The sequence below is a fragment of the Bombus fervidus genome, chromosome 4 (genome assembly GCF_041682495.2).
Source record: "Bombus fervidus isolate BK054 chromosome 4, iyBomFerv1, whole genome shotgun sequence".
NCBI lineage: Eukaryota > Metazoa > Arthropoda > Insecta > Hymenoptera > Apidae > Bombus > Bombus fervidus.
Genome location: NC_091520.1, coordinates 4,347,875 through 4,370,799, shown reverse-complemented (window position 1 = coordinate 4,370,799; position 22,925 = coordinate 4,347,875). Strand labels below are relative to the sequence as shown.

At 26.9% G+C, this 22,925-nt stretch overlaps 3 protein-coding genes across 5 annotated transcripts; 2 read left to right on the top strand and 1 right to left on the bottom strand.

The window, feature by feature from the left end:
- The first annotated feature begins 1,092 nt into the window (after positions 1-1,092).
- LOC139986116 (glycosylphosphatidylinositol anchor attachment 1 protein-like) lies at positions 1,093-6,196 on the top strand. Its single transcript, XM_072001174.1, has 10 exons — positions 1,093-1,342; positions 2,303-2,520; positions 2,678-2,834; positions 3,135-3,343; positions 3,808-4,025; positions 4,391-4,578; positions 4,728-4,855; positions 5,022-5,215; positions 5,288-5,458; positions 5,723-6,196. The coding sequence occupies exons 1-10, from the start codon at positions 1,195-1,197 to the stop codon at positions 5,988-5,990; spliced, it is 1,899 nt and encodes a 632-aa protein (XP_071857275.1). The 5' UTR covers positions 1,093-1,194; the 3' UTR covers positions 5,991-6,196.
- Positions 6,197-6,968: 772 nt separating this feature from the next.
- LOC139986350 (pleiotropic regulator 1-like) lies at positions 6,969-10,591 on the bottom strand. Of its 2 annotated transcripts, XM_072001608.1 has the most exons (11): positions 10,209-10,591; positions 9,857-10,134; positions 9,573-9,679; positions 9,365-9,507; positions 9,018-9,298; positions 8,710-8,859; positions 8,419-8,613; positions 8,209-8,327; positions 7,960-8,139; positions 7,721-7,874; positions 6,969-7,628 (listed from the first exon to the last, which is right to left on the bottom strand). In XM_072001608.1, exons 2-11 carry the CDS (start codon positions 9,857-9,859, stop codon positions 7,569-7,571), a joined length of 1,392 nt encoding a protein of 463 aa, XP_071857709.1. In that variant the 5' UTR covers positions 9,860-10,134; positions 10,209-10,591; the 3' UTR covers positions 6,969-7,568. The 2 variants fall into 2 exon arrangements, with proteins under 2 accessions (XP_071857709.1, XP_071857710.1); XM_072001609.1 differs by lacking the exon at positions 10,209-10,591 and having other exon boundaries at positions 9,383-9,507; positions 9,857-10,152.
- A 502-nt stretch (positions 10,592-11,093) lies between these two features.
- On the top strand, positions 11,094-22,063 carry Oseg1 (intraflagellar transport protein Oseg1). Of its 2 annotated transcripts, XM_072001600.1 has the most exons (17): positions 11,094-11,242; positions 12,887-13,083; positions 13,511-13,620; positions 13,700-13,820; positions 14,129-14,339; positions 14,539-14,612; positions 15,835-16,105; positions 16,266-16,427; positions 16,563-16,860; positions 17,171-17,541; positions 17,704-18,096; positions 19,358-19,772; positions 19,934-20,160; positions 20,309-20,690; positions 21,108-21,271; positions 21,500-21,661; positions 21,881-22,063. In XM_072001600.1, the coding sequence occupies exons 2-17, from the start codon at positions 13,031-13,033 to the stop codon at positions 21,965-21,967; spliced, it is 3,501 nt and encodes a 1,166-aa protein (XP_071857701.1). In that variant the 5' UTR covers positions 11,094-11,242; positions 12,887-13,030; the 3' UTR covers positions 21,968-22,063. The 2 variants fall into 2 exon arrangements, with proteins under 2 accessions (XP_071857701.1, XP_071857702.1); XM_072001601.1 differs by lacking the exon at positions 11,094-11,242 and having other exon boundaries at positions 11,994-13,083; positions 13,709-13,820.
- The last annotated feature ends 862 nt before the right edge of the window (positions 22,064-22,925 follow it).

Below are 22,925 nucleotides of genomic sequence, written 5' to 3'. Positions count from 1 at the left end.
AAAATTGTCTTCATACATAAGTATTCATTGTAAGGTATAAAAATGTATTTGTTACATACTAAATTCTTATAATAAATGTATATTCTATGTCAAATGAATATTATTTTTGTAGAAATTATAAATATCTTAAAAATATTAAATATTTATTATTTAAGTATGATCAAATTAAATTATTCAAACATTTACTGAAATAATTTAATATGAAAAAAATTTTTCTATAACAATACTTATGCAATAGAATAAAAATTGCAATATATAATGTATATCTATTATTATTACATATATACATTGCAGTATTAATTGATTTTAAAATATAAGATTCTGTACAATCTTATGTATTAATATTTATAAATGCTATGGAACTATAATCATGAAAAACATATCTACATATTTCAACAATATTATGCAATACTCAGAATAATTTTTAAAAACTATTTATGTTTACATTTATTCAAATACAAAATATTATCACAAACATAAAATAATATTAAATCTTTCTGCAATATATTTTTTTAACTATTTTCTAAATGTCATTATTATTTATTTAAAAAATCTTGGATTAGTATATATCTATTTTATAAAAAGGTAAGGATTAAGTAAATCACAAAATTATTTTATGTATTATAACTTAAGTTAAACTAATATGCTTATTAAAAATTTACTTTATATATTTATGCATTTATTCATATCTATTATGTAATTTTTTAATGTTTTTCGTCATTAATGTTCGTATTTCATTTTACTATGATGCTATTATATAGTAATACTAATACTACATGTCATAATATTAAAATAGAACACTCATTGATTTCATTAGTAAAAATTTAATTTATATGTGATTTGTTAAAAAGAAGTTAAATTTATATTTTTGAAATGTTAAGTATCATAACTTTACATTTTTTCTGCAATATAGATTAGTAATGTATATTAAATTTTTAAAAAAACCAATTAAAATTTTTTAAACAAATGTACGAATTTAAGTATTAATTTCAAAATATTCATTCTAATTAAAACTAAATAAAACTAATTATATCTAAGATATTGTATATATATATACATATATATTTTTAATAGCATAACTATAATATGATAGAGTTTATAAAGTAAGTAGTAAGATAGTAATTAAGTTTAACATGGATATATGCAACCAGAGATTCTCTCGAATACAGCATAAATGAATAGAACCAGGTACAAATGACAATGGGGTTATTAACGGATCCTACGGTAGGATCTGGAAAAATAATAAAATTTTTATTGAAACGAGAACGACCACTTTGTTTCTTCTTATACATTAGCGGCATTGTTTGGATATTACTTCTTGCCTTACCCATATTCAACGATAGTAAGTATGAAATTGTATTATCAAGATTAGAAAAATTAGGTTATGTTATAAAAATAATCTAATAGAAAATATTAACATAAGTAATTAATATTATAAATATCAATATTATTTTTATTATGTATATTTGCTACCTAAATAAAAAAGTATTTATATATAGATTATTTTAGTTTATTATCAGAATGACATAATACATGTATTTTATAATATTATTTATACAATGTGTTTTGTATAATGGATCAAATATTTTTAAGGTATATAATACTGATTAAAATAAGAAAAAACATGTCAATATTCAGCATTTTATGTCATCTGTTAAAGTTGTAAATGGACTGCAGATTTTTATATATTTATAGGAAATTTAAAAGTACAAGATTGCACATAAAATGAAAAAATATATAAATACCCAAAGTATCATGTCTTTTATAATATTGAGTAGATAAAACAATTCCCTATTGAGAATCTACCTTTTTAATTATATTGTAAAGAATATGAATGTGCATAAAAATCTGCAATTTACTTACAAAGATATGCAATATAGAACACAGATTATATTTTAGCATTTCAGCATATTATAAAGTATAGAATATATGTAAGTTATATATAATATAAATATAAGTAGAATATTTTTTTAATTATTTTTTATTTTTACCTGAAGATTTTTGCATTTAAATAAAAAAAAGCTAAAAATACAGAATATATTATATAAAGAAGTAAAATAAAGGTCTGACTTTAAACAAACTGTTATTTTTGTTTTTTTCTGGTAGATAGAACTATTCATTTTAATGAATTATATTATATGTAAATTAATTATTCCAATTCAAAGTAGTAATAGTATTTGTTGCATCATCCATACATTATTCAATGTTTTTGAATACTATACATAATATCAATCTAACATATATACATATAATAATATTAACATATAAATGTCCTAAATATGTGTATTTTTTAAACATGTAGATACCTATTTCTCTGAAAATGCTTTATTGCCAGGATTGGTTACAAAAGAAAGTAACTTGGCGCAAACAGCAAAACAATATTATATACACTTAATCCATGAAATGAAACGATATCCCGATATAATGCCATACGCTTGGTTAACTGCTAAATTAAACCAGCTTCATTTGGATGTTTTTACACATAATTTCACATTAGTATATCCTTTTCAAGAGCAACAGGTAAATGAAAAGATATATCATTTATTTTTATTAGGTAGTTTCTCAGATATTTCTTTAAATTAATTATTAAGTGAGTTATACCATCATCAAAGAAAGACAAAATTTTGAAAGATATAGAAGGTATTTTGTAAAAATATAAAGATTGGTACATTTATAGTTTACAGGCCAAAATATATATGGGATTATGAGAGCTCCAAGAGCAGCTAGTACAGAAGCAATTGTAGTTAGCGTCCCTTTTAGACCAATTAACAGTATTTATTTGGATACTGCACCTTCTATTGCTCTTCTTCTTGCATTTGCTAAATTTTGTAGAAGTAAGTATTTACAAAAAATATAATTAAATTGTTTTTTAATAATTCTGATAGTATTGTCTTATAAAAAAATGAGAAGTGTCTTTGTGTTATGTACAAATAGGCTTGGATAATAATTTTGAAGTATATAAATATCATACAAGAACATGAAAATAAATGGAAGTTTTAAAGTAAATATGTGTAAAGATAAAAATGTAATTCTATATAAGGATTATGTTTATTTCTTATATAATATAATTACTTGTATTTACTTAGTTATATACTTTTATTTTATTAATAATATATTAAAAACTTGATTTATAGAGCAAAAATACTGGGCAAAGGATATTGTATTCCTAATAACAGAACATGAACAATTAGGAATACAAGCGTGGTTGGATGCATATCATGGAGTTACTAGTGGTAACGAAGGTATACTTGTATCTGGAGATCTTCCTGGTCGTGCTGGCTCCATTCAAACTGCTATTAATTTGGAATTACATTCAATGAAGATTACATCTATTGATGTTAAAGTATGTTTGTTTTATTAAATTTTAATTAACTAAAATTCTAGAGTAGAATTATTATTATACATTTTTATTTAATTTTAATTACCTAATAATCCTTTTTTATTCTGTAAGACTTGAACATTAACAATATGTGTAAACTTATGTACAAAAATATTTAAGTAATTTATGTTGTATTTTATTTTAAAGCAAAAAAGATTAAGAGTCAATTTCATTGAATAAATTTATCGTCTCTCATTCATCTGCTTGTTAAACAAAATTAAAATTTTCATTTCAGCTGTATTAATATAAATGAAATGAAAAAATGAATGAATGTTTATAATACTTGAAAATATCCAAAATGTTTCAATTTATGCAGTAATTATTATTTATTTGACAAATATTATTATTCTTAAATTGTACATACTTTAAAGGAAATTCGTAAAAATATCATTTTGTCTAGAATCATATAAAGTTTCCTTTTTCTCTAGGTAGAAGGATTAAATGGTCGATTACCCAATTTAGATCTTTTTAATTTGGCACAAAATATGATAGCCAAGGAAGGAATTCGACAATCATTTCAAAGACGTTTTGATGTTAAATATAAAAATAAGTTTAACTATTGGTGGTATCATTTCAATACACTTCTGATGATGATTACAAGTCAAGCTACTGGAATTCCAACAGGAAATCATGGACTTTTCCATAGGTATCTAATAACTATAAAAAATCATGAAAAATTTATTGTTAATTTGTTATTCATAATACATATATATGTATATATGATTTCATTTACAAATCTAAAAGTATCTTTTTTCTATCTAGCATATTTTTCAAAACGTTTGTAATAACAGATTAAAGTAACATTACTGAAATTAATAATGTTAATATGCATAGTATTAATTAATGTATAAACAAAAACCATCCTGTTTTATGTCTTATTTGGTTGGTCAGATTTATAAATTCTCTTGTGAGAAATACTGATTGTTTTACTTTTCAATAAGAATTATTGTATTTTAATTATTATGGTTTTCTCATCATTTAATAATTTTTCTTTAATGAATATTGTTATAGGTTCGGTATTGAAGCGATTACTTTAGAAGGTTTTGAAAAGCCTGGTCAACAAAATTCTAATGGAAATTTTTATCACATTGGTCGTATTGTAGAAAGTATAGTACGATCGTTAAATAATTTATTAGAACGTTTTCATCAATCTTATTTTTTTTATCTGCTTCCATCAACAAATACTTATATTTCTATTGGTGAGTGAAAACCAATGTTTTGATGTTGTTATTAAAAAATTTACAAACAGAAAATAAAAAATGCATTGCGATATATAATTATATACAGAGTTAGTCTTTATATATTTAGTAATGAAATATAAATAATTATCATTGAAAAAATATTTTAGGGCTTTATATAAGATCTTTAGTCTTAATTATTGCTGGGATATTTGTAAAAGCATTTTCTATTTGGCAAAGGCTTCAAGTATCCACTTCTGTAGAAGATAAGAAAAACACCGTTATTAAACAGTCAGAGGTTTGTTTTTTCAACTTTCTTTTTACATGTTTAACTAATAAATAATTAGCTGAAAATTTAATATTTATTATTGATAAATATAGAATATTTGCTTAAGCCATAAATTGATATATTTTCTGCAATTATAACAAGTATTATATACTTATAACGTATACTTTTTTTATAGGATGATGGATTTGACATTGGCGTTATTATGTCAGAAATATTATGGAGCCATATTTGTGGTGTTGTAATTGCAATATCCCCATTCCCACTTACTTATTTTGGTAAAAAAGTAAATTCTCATACAGAAGACTCTATATATTTCGGTTTTGTTGTAATAACTATCTTAACATTAATGTGGCCATTTTATTCTAGAAGGTAACTTCTCATGTTAATTCATTAACTGATGCCATAATAAGTTATACTTAAATTAATTATTGTTACTTCTAGACAAATGAAATATAAAAATGCAGCTTTAGTTTGTGTGATTGCACTAGTAGAGTTGGGTACTGTATTAATGTGCATAGCAATGCATAATTTTTCTTTAGCACTTCTGATTGCTGTAATTTATGTACCTTTTGTATTTGTTCTACCAATAACACCAAAACAAAATCTCACCAAGTAAGTACATTTTGAAGATTAAATTTCTTTTAGATCATATTTTTCAAAATATAAAATAAAACATATTGTCCAATTTGATTTATATTAAAATATTTGAAATATTATATCACATAACTTATTAATTTACAAATTGTTTTTCCTAAATACAAAAAATTATTAATTACAAATTATTGTTTCTTATTCTTTTGCATTGTAAAACATTTTTAAAGAAAAACTGGAATATTATTTAGAATTATTAAAATTTATAATAAAATTATGTTGCAGATCACGCAAAATGCTTTCTTTTATGTGGGTTTTTCTACATCCATTTATGATTGCAAGTTTATTCATAATGTGTTACACATACATGTATTTTCTTTCTGATTCCCTCCCCTCAATTTTATTTCGAGGATATCGTGCTACAAAGCAAGCATTTGTTTTTAGTATCATGGATTCGATGATTTATGGGAATTGGTTATATAATGTAACAGTTTCCACAATGTTTCCTATTTGGTTTATATTTTGGAACATTTTATGTTTTAATATAGTATGAATTCCTAATATGTGTAAATAGTTCTTTTTATAATAAAAATTATAATTATGGTAACTTATTATTATTATTATTATCTACAGAATTTTATGAAATACTGTATACTGTATAATAAGAAAAATTTGTTAGTAATGTATCATATTTCATCAATATGAAAAACTATTTATACTATTATTTATTCCTGTTAATTAAGACGCAATAGATAATCATTGCTTACTATACATTGTATAGAATATTTATTTATAATATTTAAAACAAAGTTAAATTTTTGAGATACTAGATTGCCACATTTGTATTATTTTCACTGTGATGATAATAAATGGATAATAACACAAAAATTCGAATAAATATCTTAAGCTTATTTTCGATTTTGAATACTATGTAAGTTTAATTTGTATAATGTATTCAATTTTTTATGTGATTATAAAATATTTTGATTAAATTATTGCATAATGAAAACAAATATCAAATAAAAAATGGGCTATACTTTACTATAGGGGACAAACAATTACTGACGTTTTTTGCAATCTTGTAATTTTCAACATGTAAAATACAAAGATAGAAAATATAAGTTCTAAAGTGTAGCATCTATTGGTTCAACAGTTAAAACTATGTAAAACTGGGCATTTTTGGGTATTTCACATGTTACTTTGATGCCATAATTACTAATTTGATAATCTACCGAAGATTATCAAAATGTATCGCATGTGATGCCTCGAAAAAATGGAGCTTATAACAGAAGAACATTTTAATATAGTTATCACGAATATGTTTATAAAAGTGCCTTTATTTACATATGTTACGGGCGAAGTTCGCAGAAATGATACGGAATTGAGATGGGTTAGGGTTAGATTATAGAAAATAAAGCTAAAGAAAGTCAACAGAAAAAGATATTTCGAATATTTATTGACGCATGAAAGGATTTATAAAACCAATACGTGTGAAAGTAGGAAACTTTATTAAAGAAGAATTTAACTTGGATGAAGAATTATAAAACATCAATATATTCTGCCAATCTGATTTTTGTTACAAATTATAATTTACGAAAAACTTAAAATTAATAATATATATTATACATATAAAAACGCTTAATATTTTACTATTCACACTGTTATACTTAGCATTGATACATCTAATACTGCTTCCACTAACACTGAGGCTTCTGGGAAAGAGTCGCACTGATGCTGGTGTATGTCTGGAAAAACATTTTTTTGTGTTTCTTTAGTTTCTTGTCTATCTTTAGTTCTGATTGTTCCGGAAAGATGATCAGGATGTGACGAAGATATCCAGTCTTTTATTGATCAGCTGACCAATTAAAAATGTTGTTATGCTGATCGCCTTTTCGGAACATTCAGAACTAGATGTAGGAGCGTTTTTTCAGAAACACATTAGTATTAGCAACATCTTGATAGAGTCAACTGTAATGTTGACGAAACGTTGGAATTCTTTTCCTTTTTGACACAGCTCTTTCCCGGAAGCTTCATACAGTGTTAGCCGAATCAGTGTTAAATGTATCAGTGCTAACTGTAATAGCACTGTATGAATAGTGACAGTTCAGGCTATGATAGCTTCAAGATTTGCTTAATATTTTCTCCGCTTTATTATATCTGGTCTCCAATTTACAGGATGCGTTTCTTCAGTCTAAAAATAATAATAATAATAAATAATACAATAATTATGTCTTTTTATCGAAATTATTGACATAATTAACATTTAAAAGATAGCTTTCTTACAGCAGTATCATCTTCTTTATATACTTTGATTGTTTTATCTGCTTCTGTTGTAATCATGCGAGTACCAGACATGTCAAATGTAATACTAAATACTCCAGCTTCACTATCCATTGAGCCCGGTTGAACGGGTGCTTGTAAACGTTGAAAATTATACCTTGAAATATATACTTATAGATATCGTAAATAATGCTGAAAATCAGTTGAAAAAATACAATCTTTATACGAAATATTATATTTACCCTGTTCTCCAGTCCCAAAGATGCATAGTACCATTATCTGCTCCAGAAACTAATACTCCATCAGCATTAACAGCTAAACAATTAACTATTGCATTATGGCCAGATAAATTCTGAATGAATTTTCCTTCTGGACATTTCCATTGCTTAATATTATCTGGAGATGCTGATGCGAACATATATCTAATGAACAATATAAATTAGGTAAAGGAATTTAAATCTAAATAATCTAAAGAAATACAGTACACATACAGTGATGGATGAAAAGTCACAGCTCTTATACTTTTCTTATGATTTGTTAAAGTAGCTCTAGATCTTCCAGCAGCTAAATCCCATAATCGTATAGTGCAATCGTGACTTCCAGTGACAATCTAGTAAAAAAAAGAAGTAAAACTATATATAGTTAAATATTTTTTTAAATATATATATCAAATTATTTGATGAATTAGTTGGTTTTGATACCTGTGGTTCAGCTGTTTGACAAATTACACTAGCAACTGTGTTAGTGTGACCAACAAGTGTATGTACATTTGCTTTGGTTCGCATATCCCATACTCTTGCAGTAGAATCTCTACCTGCAGTTACTAATACATCAATACTAGGATGTAATGCCATGGAATATACAGCTGATAAATGTCCATGATAATGTCTTATAACCTGTGAAAACAGTAGAAATTGTAAAATATGAACTAATGAATATTAATTATTGAGTACATAAAGTAATAGTATATATAATTAAAACTATGTTGTAACCTTGTTGTACTCAAGATCCCAACACTTTACTTGCCGATCTTCTCCACAAGAAAATAAATATGGATGTCTTTGAGAAAATGCAAGTCCACGAACACTGCTTATATGACCAGTCAAAGAAACTTTCAATTTACCAGTTGCAAGATCCCATATCTGAAATTTTTAAAAGTAGTATGTAATAATATAATTAAAATAAAGACTACTAAGATCTACAAAATTTATGACCAAAATCAGTTTATAAAACTGTATAAAATGACATCGCAATATATTATATAATTTAATACAGATATTAAATGAAACAATAACCTTACTTTAATCACTCTATCTGCAGATCCTGTTGCAAACCATTCATTTCCTGGTTCAACAGCACAACACCTTACCCAACCAAGATGACCACTAATAACTCTATATAATTTCCATGGTGCATGCCACTTAGGTTTTGCCATAGATGGTGTCTTCTTCTGTGGTATGATTAATGACATATTAACTGAATTTCCCCCTGAATTTGTTTGCGTTGTTACTACCATATTGTTGTTTTGTATAGCATTATAAGGAACAACTGCAACATTATTATTTCCTCCAAAAGATTCATCTGCAAACAATATCATTGTTATTAAATCAATAACATATATAAATATTATTATGATATAAGAAATACATATATATTTATAAATACCGCCTGGTGGAGGAGGATCTGTATTTTCATTTTCATTTTGTATTTTCATTATATTGTTAGTTTTGACACGTTCCAGCACAGGACCATAAGAGTCTTTTGCTTTTACAGATTTTTTCATTTTTTGTCTATAAAACATTATTTTTATCATTTTCTAATGTTCATTTATATGATAAATACAAAATATACTTACAAGTTAGGGTCCACAGGTGGTAAAGTACCTTGATTTAATAAAAACATATCATGTGTTCTCTTTAAAGATCGAAATACAAGAGTATGTACAGAATGCCTTTGTACATCCTATACAGGAAAATGTATGTAATTTAGCAATTTCTTATTTAAAAATCATTATTTACTATAATTTATTTTCTTTTTACCCGTAACATTACTTAAGGGGAAAATTTCTTTTTTCGGTTTGATAATTACGCAGTCTAAAAATGTGATTAATAGCTATTTTATAAAAAGTATAGTGCTTACCATTTTTATGAATGTAAATATTGCTTGAATTAATATAAACTTAAAAGTAAATACAATAATTCCCGGTCATGTAAACAAGTATACCCTATAGCATAGAGTATAGGGTCTATTATGTATGTATACCGAAAGCACGATTGCATACACAGGCTGGAAACTTTCGTAGTGGAGGTACGGCTTTTAATGTTGAGAAATGTGCTTTATAAATCGGCCGTTAGTTATAGCGCTGAAATCGATTTGTTAAAATTTTGCATTTAATGCCATCTTCGTCGTCCTTACCACTGAAGATAAAGAATATGAACTAAACTATATTTCACATATAACATTTTGCAATCTATTTGAAGTAAACATATACTATTTCACATTGCGATATAGAAAAATGTTGTTCAAAAAAATGTAGATTAGATAATAAAGTTCAGTTGTAGTTCGGCTTGCAAGTACAGACATAAAGTTGCACTGCACGACAAAACCTAAAAAATTAATTGAAGCGCCTTATTTGAGAACACTTGAGAAACGTTTTCCGGTCATTAAATCTTGTCCCCATCACAGGAAGTTTCATGTTGATTTTTCACGACTCAATCGTCGAATGGTTTTCTCTAGGCTCCAGTATATAAGTGTCGAGAACTGTTTATATGATCGTAGTTCGAAGTATACACTTGTATTTTCTTTCACAGCTACGTTCTTTTTCGTTTTATTTTCTTTTTCATCGCTTCTTTTTTAGCTTCTTTTCATTTTACATTTTATTCCTTTTCTTTTTTTCTTTTTCTTTTGTATACTTTGTTGTACGACTACATTTCTTTTAAAAAATGGAATTTAGCTAATTTATCTGCTTTAAAGGAAGCGGCTATTAATAATAAGCCCGTGAGCACAGGCTCTTACGAGTAAATAAGAACTACGATGTTCATCGAAAACCGATAAAGTTATATGAAGGAGCAGAGCACGGAATTGGTCGATTTCGACGTTCTGTCAGTCGTGAGAAATGTAGATAGTATGCCGGATTAATTCATTTTTTGATGAAGTTCGCCTGCCTTTAAATAAAGCAATTAAGTAAGTTTTTAATTTATTTGCCTAATTTTAACGCATTATTCAAATTATTTAAAAAAGTTATTTTATTTGTTTTAGATTAATGTACTGCCTTGTGTGAGATTTCTCATATGAGAAAGCGCGCATGAACTGTGCGATTCACCTTAGGCAATGATTGTGCGCTACTGTCAACCGTAACAATTGCCGCGTGGTTTCGCTGCTGTCGGGAGATAATAGTGGACCACTTTTCAAACATACAGGCAAAGAAACCGAAATTATAGGGAATTTCGGAATCTGGGCCTCCGATTACTGTTCTAGTACCTTATGTAACAGTTCGATATTTAAAGAGTGTTTATAGAAAACATTGTAAGTGCCAAAGTTGAAAAATTTTGCCTTTTTAAAAAAATGTTCTACATAGCGATAAGAATAGTAAGAAAAGTAGATAGTATAGAATTTAAGAGCAATTTTCCTTTCTAAGTAAACATTAATATAGAAAATGTTGTCACTGATATGTCTATTGTTATCTATGTAGAGAAAAATATAAGTGCCAATAAACATAAGTTAATTGTTTTTTGGCTTTTGTCTATGTTGTCTATCTAAATGATTGGCATAAACGTTTCTTTACAGATACTTTCATTCTATAGACACTCTTTTTCATAGATTTAGACTACATTAATGTATAAGTTTTCTCTTACCTTTTGAAAAATTTGTTTTTTAGTAGTTGCATTTTTTTCTATAAGTACTCTTTATTTCAATATTTCTGTATAACCTATTTTTTTGTATTACTTCCATTTAAATATTGTTATTTTCATATTATTTAACAGATTGACGAAGCAAAATTCGGAAAGAGAAGATATAATTATGGCAAGAGAGTTGAAAATCATTGGGTTTTGGGTATGGTAGACATCCAAACAAACAATTATAGGACGATATTAGTGCAAAATCATGAGGCAACAACATTCATTTTAATAATAAAGGAAAATGTAATTACTGGTAATGAAATCCACATACACAGTTTTGGAGGTTATGCCAGGCTGGCTGCAGAGGGATACATACATAAAACAACCAATCAAAGCATGAAATTTGTAGATAAATGAAATTGAGTTTTATTTGTATTAGGTTTAAATTCGAAAATAATTAGTATTTAATATTTATTTTACGGTCAGTTATGTTAGTACAAACTAACTTTTGACAAATTTAACTACAGCTAGTAATGATAATATTGAAGAATCCAATTGGTGATCGGAAACACTGGATGAGGGGAAGGTTGTTTCCACGATGATGAATTTACTGATCGCTTATGCAAATTTTTTTGGCGATGTTTTTGTCATCACAACAGAATTGACTTAAAGGCATCGTTGATAGAAGCGATCCGAAGACATTATAGTTTTGAATGAGATAAACGGAAATCGAGAGTATTTGAATGCTCATCTGTGTAGACCAATCAGATTATAGATAGAAGCAATATGCGTAGTAAAAGTAGTCAAAGTAATGTGCAATATACCTCACGACATATAAGTAGGTCTCAACACTTATATATCGATCGATGCGTGGCATGCTCAGACGAAGACAGAGACACTCTACTCATCTTTGTCTATCTCGCAAGAACACAAACTTTGTTGATCGTTCACGTTGATCTTTCATGACCGAGCGCAACTCAATTTTTTGACGATTTTCCTTACCAAGTGTCGAAACCTGTTTATGTGGTCGTCGCATATCCTTAAAATACTCAGTTTCATATAGTTCTAACTTTTAAACCATTGGATTCGTCATTCTCGCCTTAAAACTTGAATTTTCGGGTTCTATACGTCGAAAATTAAAAAATTATAAAAAAGATAGTCAATAATTTTTTCTCCTAAAGTAAAGTTTAACAAAAAAATGAATTAGTATAAAAAATGTAATAATACACTGGAAACATAGAGTAATATTCATACAAATTACATAATGCCAATTTTAATTATTTCTTAGTATTACTGTTTGTGTAATTTAAAAGTGAATTTGTTTTATTAGTGTACATAGATGCCGCCATTTTAACTGTTTCCATGGAAACCATGAAAACAAACTTTTATACAAAAATCGTGGAGATGATTTCGTAAAATTAAGTGTAAAACAGAACTTTTTGTGTGTATGTATGTGTATATAGAACAATAAACAATGCAAGCTTCTCCTACTTGGGTTGATAAAGTTCAAGATAAATCTGAACAATGGTAAGTATAGAAATACGTAATATATTTGGCAATATATATGATTATAACTATGGAATAATTTGTTTGTTTCAAATAGTAAAAAATAAGGAGTAATTACATTCTTACGTTAATGCTTTAATTAATATTTTAAATAAATCCAAGATTTTACATATGTTTAAAAATTATATTGATAATTATATTTTTATAATTTGTTATGTTTTGAATGTTGTTTATTGTTGTATAATATATACATTTTTAAAATAATCACTTTTTTCTTCATAGAAACTAAAATCTTTTTACTAATGTTAATAATTACGTAAGATTAATTTTATGTCATTTATAATTTACTTATTTCCAACTTTGTAATATAAATGTTTTATGTGACACAGGAATGATTTTATATTATTTACAGTAATAGTTACTAATATTTTTGCAATTTTATTTTCAGTATATATGATCTATGTTTTAATCCAGATGGAACTCAGTTAGTTATTGCTGTTGGACAACAAGTTCTTGTTTATGAAACTAATGAAGGTACTTTAATTCAACCATTAAAAGGTATGTAATGAAGCTTATGAATTCAAATAAAGAGATAATTTAATAAAATATAAGTTATATTTCTGTTTATACTTTATAGGGCATAAAGATATAGTTTATTGTGTATGTTATGCAAGAGATGGCAAAAAGTTTGCATCAGGTAGCGCTGATAAAAGTGTTATTATCTGGACATCAAGATTAGAAGGCATACTTAAATATTCGTAAGTTATCTCTGTTTTATAAGTAGCACAATTAAGATAGGAATAATATTTTTGATGCTGTATTATAACCAAATATTTCACTTTAATACAATACTACAGTTTATGAGATAGAGATTTAATGTGTTTGAATAAATTACTAACTAATAAAATCTATAAACGAAAAGATATGAGTTTGTTAGAAATGTTAAGTATAAATATATATCTTTATAGAAAATATTATAAAAAGTAAAATAGTCTTAAAATTTATAATAATAGTTATTTATAGTACATATATTAATATCGTGTATGTTTATGATATTATATTTCAGACATAATGAAGCTGTTCAAGCTATGCAGTTCAATCCAGTATCACATCAACTTTTAAGTTGTTCTTTGTCAGACATAGCACTCTGGTCTCCAGAACAGAAAGCAGTTGTAAAGCATAAATCAAGAGGAAGAGTAAATTGTTGTGCTTGGACAAATGATGGTCAATATTTAGCAATTGGCTTGGCATCTGGCTATGTCTCTATTAGAAATAAAGTTTGTTTTCTTTGTTTAAAATCTATGTCCATTACACAATGTAAATAGTTTTATATATATCATATTGTTAATATAAAAATGTATTAAATATTCTATTATTTAAATATTTTTTAACTATTTATTTATTATTTATTGCATATAAAACATTTAAAAAGTTTAATGTCATATAAATTGTACTGAATTTATTTTAATATTTTAGAATGGAGAAGAACAAATACGAATTGATAGACAAAATGGAATACCTATTTGGAGCTTGTTGTGGAATCGTCAATGGTAAAAAGAATCAAAATTAGTTGTACATATATTAATACTTTGTCTGCCACGCCGAAATCATATGTTTCGCTCAGGACGCCACGGGAGTATTTTTATTATTCAAAGCATATAATGTCAAAATAATAATAAATTGATGATGTAAGACATTTTTCCCCAATGGACCGTTTATCTTATTGGTGGTCACGGGTGACCACCGTGGCGCCTTGGTAATAGTTGATAGCGACATATTATAACAAAGCTTCGTTTATTTCAACAAACCATTCGCATTTGTTATTTCGTCGTAAGCAAAACGTCCAGAATATATTGTTGAAACGTGTAGAAGATGTTAGTAAACAGTATTATGATTATTTTTATGATTTCGACGAAACATTCGGCTGAAATGGTAGAGGTAAAAAAAAATTATATTTGTGATAAACCAATAGTAGTAGTAGATTACAGCAGAGGAAAATGTGCTGTAGATTTATCAGATCAAATGACAGCATATTCTACACCACATAGAAGAACCCTCAAGTGGTATATAAAATTAGCTTTAGAGTTATTGTTAAATACATCAATTTCAAACGCGATGATACTCTATAAACAAACAACAAAAATAGAAATCAAGGTATCAGATTTTAGAATGGCACTCGTAATGCACCTTACACAGCGCCATTCACCAGAGCCGTCAAATATACTTATTCGACAAAGATTGCGACACGAAATGCAGAAGAAAGAAGGGCAAGCATACCTGACACGAAAATTTTAGAGAGAGTGCTATAAAAAAAATGTTCAACAGTTAGGATCAAAACTTGCTAAGAATCGGACCAAAAAGGTGACCACCTATTGTCCAAATTGTATTGATAAGCCACATTTATGTTTAAAGTGTTTAGCACAGTGCACCGTTAGATGCAAGATTTGTTCTCATCTTTTTTTTATTGATGTTCTAATAAAAATGTTTAATTGTTCAATGGGACACTTTTTATTTCAAAGTATCTTCTATTTATCGATTATATTCAAAATGCCCTAACTTTCAATTTTCATTCAATTTTTACAATTGTAAGAAGTTAAAGCGCTCCGGTTACCAATGACCACCGTGGCGTCATAGGAGAAGCCGTGGCTGGTCATATATGACCAACGTGGCAGTCAAAGTGTTCGTAACGTCATGTATTAAATATTTCATAGATTTTCTGTAAAGGATTAGCAAATAACAAATTTTAGTAATGAGTTCTTTTATTATCCATAGGGAAGATTTAGCGGAAGTTCTCTGTATTGCAGAATGGAATGGAACGCTATCGTTTTATTCAATTTCAGGAAAATCATTGGGGAAAGATAGACAACTCAATTTTATGCCACTTAAAATGTGTAATTTTGCAGGAGATCAATATATTTTAATTTCTGGAAGTAATAGACAGTGTTTATTAATGACATATGATGGGATACAATTGATTAACATTGGTGGTACATTTTCCTCTTGGGTTTGGAGTTGTGCTGTACATCCAAGTTCTACACATGTTGTATGAATTAAAATTTTTCATTTTTTATTCAGTCTTTAATTTTATAATTCTTATTTCTTTAAACTTATAATTGTATAATTTATTTTAATATTTACTTCAATACTTATAATTAATACGCTGTAGAATTACTTAAAAAGGAGCTATTTGTCTTTTTGTTTAGGCATTAGGTTGTCAAGATGGTACAATAACATATTTGCAGTTATCTTGGGATGTTATACATGGATTATATGGAGATAGATATGCATATAGAGAAAATATGACTGATGTAATAATACAAAATTTAATTACTAATCAAAAAGTTCGCATTAAGTGCAAAGATTTGGTAAGTATACGAAATATTTTGATAATAAATATAATTTTAGATACAAATTCATTCTTCAATTTTTAAATTGAAATAGTGTACTAAAAATACTGATGAATAAGATACATTATATAAAATTTCTTATTTTATTTTTAGATATATCGTATTGCTGTGTATAGAAACAGATTAGCAGTTCAATTATCGGAACGTGTAATAATTTATGAACCATCAAATTCCAATGATGGAATGCATTATCGAATATATGAAAAATTAAATCAAACATTAAATTATAATTTACTTGTTGTCACTACGAACAACTTAATTTTATGTACAGAAAGACAATTACAAAGTCTATCCTTCAATGGTACAATAGAAAGAGAATGGATACTTGATGGACTTATAACTTATATAAAAGTTGTTGGTGGACCAGTTGGGCAAGAATGCCTTATTATAGGTTCGTATTACAAAATTTGTGCAAGTTCAAATAAAATATCTTTGTAAGAGATAAGAAAAAATGAAAATTTAACAAAAGATGAATTATTTAATATAATATTTAATATAATTATAATAATATTAATTATATAGTTTTATTGAAATCATTAATTTATTGAGAATCAGCTAGTTTGCATAAACTTAGTCATATGTTAATGACAATTTAGTTATTTTTTTTATATTAATATTTAGCACTAATGATTCGTTTATTACTTTTGGTTAACAAAATAAAAATAAAGTATATAATGAACTCTTATTTTCATGTTTTTTAGGTTTAAATACTGGCTATGTAGTGAAAATATATTTAGATAATCCTTTCCCAGCATATATAATAAAAATTGAGGGTTCTGTAAGATGCCTCGACATCAGTTCATTAAAGGAAAAGATTGCTGTTGTTAGTGATCATGGAGTCCTTTCAGTATTTGATTTATATACAGAGGAAAAACTGCAAGAATTTCAAAATGTAAATAGTGTGACATTTAATAATAGTTTTGAAGATATAATGTGTTTTTCTAGTGGAGAATATTTAGCAATTAAAGTAGGCGATTTTGCGGAATATAGACAAAAATTTTCGGGACTTGTCATGGGTCACAATGAATCAAAAGTGTATTGTTTAAATGGTTCTTCTATTGTCACGTTAGAGGTAAATTTGTGCTTTGGTATATATACAACAAATATGTTATTAAGTAATGAAATTTAAGTCATAAAATGCTAAGTTTTGGAAATAATAGTTGCATACATGTAATATAACATAATTTATGATAACATAAATGATGATAACTAAAATATTATTGTCTGTATATAGGTACCCTTATCATTGTTTATGTACCAATATATTGATATTGGTCTTTTTTCTAATGCTTACAACATGGCCTGTCTTGGAGTAGCAGATTCTGACTGGTTTGCTTTAGGAACAGCTGCTTTAGAAAATTTGGAATTAAATATTGCATACTCTTCCTTTGCTAGAATAAAAAATTTAAAATATATAGAAGTTTTATCTGAAGTGGAAGAAAAACTTAAATCTGGAGAATGGGGAAAAGAAGCATGCATGGCTACTGCTGCAGCTGCTATGGGAAAACTGAAAGATGCCGCAAAACTTTTCCAAAAAGCTGGTTTACAACAATATGCATTAACTATGTACTCCGATCTACGTATGTTTGATATTGCACAAGAATTTATTGTTAATGGAAATAATCAGGTTAGTGAAGAAATCATTTAGTAATATGTTTTATTTAAATTTTTATATTAGTTTTATACAGGGTATTCTATGTCATTATTACCATGTAATTTCATGACCATTGTCTAATTTTATAAAAAATTTAAGCACATGCTTTAGCGCGTATCTTAATCATTAACCCGTTGACTGCCACGCGTGTTTTCAAAGAAATCTCCGTCAAGCCACGCGTACCGCAGTACCAAGCGTTCTCTGCTAGATACTCCCATCGATATTTTAGTAATGCGAGTCGTTCAAGTGGTGGTCTCAACAATGATCTCTCGTTTCGTTTGTTCGCAATATTCAAACCACTAGCTGTTGTTGAATATAATGAAGGAAAGTGTAATATAGATTATTCCGACCAAATGGTTTCTTATGCCACCAAAATTAGAAAAGGAATCAAATGGTACAGAAAACTTGGCGTCTAACTCCTTCTGGGAATTTCTGTTGAAAACGTTTCGACGGTTTACAAAATTGTAACAAGGAAGGATATAAATATTAGAATATTTAGAGAGTTATTAGCTGCAAAATTATTAGGGTTGTCTGAAAATACAAAAAGTCCTTGTCTTTGATGGAGTCAGCATAATATCGCCGTTCGGAAAAATGATTCCGGAAGAAGCATTAGACGCGCATACAAATAAAATATGCAAATAAAAGACGTCGAATGGACCGAACAAAGACACAAAAAATTTAAAGAAAACAGCAACTTATTGTCCAAATTGTCCAACCTCAGCTATGTATAGAATGCTTTAAAGTTTTACATTCTAAATAATTTTCTTAATAAACCATTTTCGTATTACTTTTATAACAATTCAACAGTTTTATTATTATGGAATATCTTTTCAAATACCTATGACGATCCTTCGCAAGTAGTCAAATAAGCGACACCCGAATATGGGTTACGCGGCCTGACCAGAAACTTTGCTGACACCCGAATACGGGTGTCGTGGCAGTCAACGTGTTAAGGATTAAAAATGATATATATGTATATTGTTTACAAAGATAAATATTTTATGTTTGGATTTTTCAATAAATTCATATTTTTATCTTAATATAATGCAAAATATAGTTACAAACTATACATAAATGACAAAAAAGGTATATACACAGGTATAAATTTTATTAAAGATATGACATTACATTACATTATGTAATGCTTTGTGATAATACGTTACAGGATGTTATATATGTTACAATGATATTTATATTAAAATCGGAAATAATAAGAATAAAAATTTTGTTCCAGGATCGTACAATTTTACTTCGTAAACGAGCAGAATGGGCTAAAAGTCTTGGAGAACCTCGTGCTGCAGCAGAAATGTTTCTTTCAGCTGGAGATGTTGATCGCGCCATAAATATAATCGCAGAGTGTGGCTGGATTGACATGTTAATTAAAGTTGGCAGACAACTTGATAAAGCAGATAGAGATAATTTAACTGTAATTGCTAGAAAATTAAAAAAGCTGGGTGCAACTCATGGTGCAGCAGAAATTTTTAATCGCTTAGGAGATGATCCTGATGTAGCGGATGTTTTAGTAGAAGCTCAAGCTTGGCCAGAAGCATTTGCATTAGCTGAGAGAAATCCTAAACTGAAAAGTAGAATATATGGACCATATGCTAGATGGTTGGCAGAAACTGGCCATTTTTCTGAAGCACAAAAGGGTAATTTTACTCAAAATTCTTTATTTGAATAAAATGTAATTGGAATATACAAAGAAAACTTAAAATTTAAAAAGAAAATAATTCACGATTTGTTCGTATTAAATTTGTGCGAAATAGTAATAAAATTGATGATGTATTCAAACATTCATTAAATTCTGCAGCATTTCAAATAGCTGGACAATCAGATGAATCTGTGATGGTTTTAATAATGTTGGCTAGAAATGCAGTTACTGAAAACAGATTTCGTGATGCATCTTACTTTTATTGGCTTCTTTCTCAAATCAGCTTAAATCTTAATAGAACTGTGGATGAATTACAAACAATGTTTCTCCAATATTATGAAAAAGCTGAAATCTATTACGCATATCACGAAGTACATAAATATGTAGTATGTAATTTATGTATCACTTTACAATACATTAATAACTGTAATTAATATTAAGAATTCATAATGTGTATGTGGGTGTGTGTAAAAAATCACTGATATTACATTAAAATACTAAATACATATTACTAGGTAATTTTTTTTTTTTTAGGAAGAACCGTTTACATCATTAATGCCAGAAGCTCTTTTTAACATTGCGCGATTTCTTCTAACTAAAACAGAAAATATTCAAATAGAAGGAGTTTCAAGATTCACCATAATATACACATTGTTAAAACAAGCTTCTTTGCTTGATGCTAATAAACTAACTATGCAATTACTTGAGAAATTACGAAAAACAAAAATTCCAGTAAATCAACTTAGCCAATTAGAAATTTCAAATTTAAATGCTCGAGCATCTTCTTATAGAGATCCTGAAGAACTTTTACCTCTTTGCTATAAATGTTCGACCTTTAATCCCCTGTTGCCATCAAATAATCAGGGGCAATGTGTGCAATGTGGTCTAAAATTTCAATATTCTTTTGTAATGTTTGGTAAGTACTACTTTTAAGAAATTTTAATCATTTTCCAGCTTTGCTTTCAAAGTACAAGAATAAATGAAACAATGTAAATATAACATTACGATAAATTTACTATTAAAATCAATGTATTTAAAGAAAATATAACATTTGCAAACATTTTCAAACTAAATATACATTTTTATAAATATACTTCATTTAATGTTTATAAAAATTATGTAGTCAATACGAAAAATGTTATATTGTATCATATTGTATATATTATATTAGCAGTATTATAATTACAGTAGTTAATATAATAATATATTTCTTCATTTCAACTTGATAGCCAAGAAAAGACTTGGTTTACAATATTTTTACACTATTTACAGTAATTATTAAAATTATAAAAAGATTGTAATATGTGTGTATATATATATGCAAAAATTGCAGAAATTTTACCATTGGTCGAATTTGAACTAGAAGAAAATATTTCTGATGAAGAAGCAGAAAAATTAATAAATAACTCATTATCATCCGATGATATTACAACTACAAATCAATTTTCTGTCACCTCTGAAATTGATCTTTTTACAGCACGGTTAATGAAATACGAGGTATTTTCAAATATATATGTAACAGTAATTAATATATAATTTTACAACTTAAGGGGCAATTAATAAAATTAAAGTCAATAATAATGTGATGTTGTATAATATTTTTAACATTTAATAACATATTTAAAAATGTTATAATTATATAAATATATAAAAAAAATATAATTATAAGATATAATTATAAAATATAAGTAAAATAGATTTAATTTAGTCAATTACTCATTTTAGGAAAAATCTAGTTCTTCTACTATAATCGTGGGAAGAAATGTCTTAAAAAGTATGGATCCATGTACAGTATTAATTATTAAATGGCCAAAACCATTTAAAACAAAGTATTTTAAAAATCTCTTACCTGATTTACAAATTACATTTTGTAAATCTTGTTTAAAGGTATGTGAAATTTAACGTTATGTATATTTATTATATTTATGTATGTATATATGATAAATTTATATAAATTAAGTTACACATGTTTTTATAGTCAAATAAGAATAAATAATAAAGATTTGTAATACTGCAGAACATTTTAGATTAAGATATACATCATATACTAAATATAAGATATATAGACTTAAAAGAAATGTAATAATTGCTTATCATTCTTTTTAGTTATTTCATTCGGATGACTATGAACTGGCTTTATTAAGACACGGATATTGTCCATTTTGCAGAACAGTAAATAAAATTTCCAATTAGTGCTTTTTATTAATTTAGATACGTTTATATAAGTACAATATTATTTTTACTGTAATAAATTATTACCATTATAAATTAAATTTAACTTAAGTTAAAGTAATTTAATGTACGTAATTTGTATTAGCCCCGTTGCAGACGAATGTCATTGCGATTTTGCTAACATACTCGTATACTTTAAATTCGGCAATTATATATTTCTAATAACAGAATTATACATTATACAGGGTTGATTACTTAAGACGAGCCATCTAAGTAATTTTTTCAATTCTGGAGATAAAATGAAATGTTTGAAACAAAAATTTTGTGATCGCGATAATGATTTCGACAGAGCTTGTTTACGTTTTGAATTGATTGAGTATGACTTTGTTAACAAAGCCGAGAATATGTTCCAGAAGCGTTCATCAATTTTCATTTTTCACTCATTATTACATCCGTGATCTTGAATGGCCATGACCATTGAAATCGTTTTGAGAAGGATTATAACCGTAAGAGTTCAAATATACATAGACCCACTTAAAAAAACGAAAGTGACTTTTAAATTTCCTAAGCTTGTCCACCTGATAAAAAGTTTTGATCATTATGTAATGGTCCTCCTCGGAACCAAACAACTTTTGTTTCAAACATTTCTGCTTATGTTCAGAATTGAAGAAATTATTCAGGTGACCTGGCTTAAGTGACTCACCCTGCATAAACTTATTAAATCGCACAGTTTCTTCGTTATGAGATTATAACGATATTGTATCGTTCGGTCTGTACCGAGATCTGTACCTTTATTTATTCTATTCGCTTTTTTTAAATATTTTTGCACATATTATCTTTAATTAATTATATTTAATGAAATTTCTTAGAAATTAGGACCAATATTGTACGAAGAGTCTATCTGAATTTAATTAATTCTAAAGTATAAGATATTATATATGGAACAAATTTATCATATTATCAGTGAACATATCTTTAG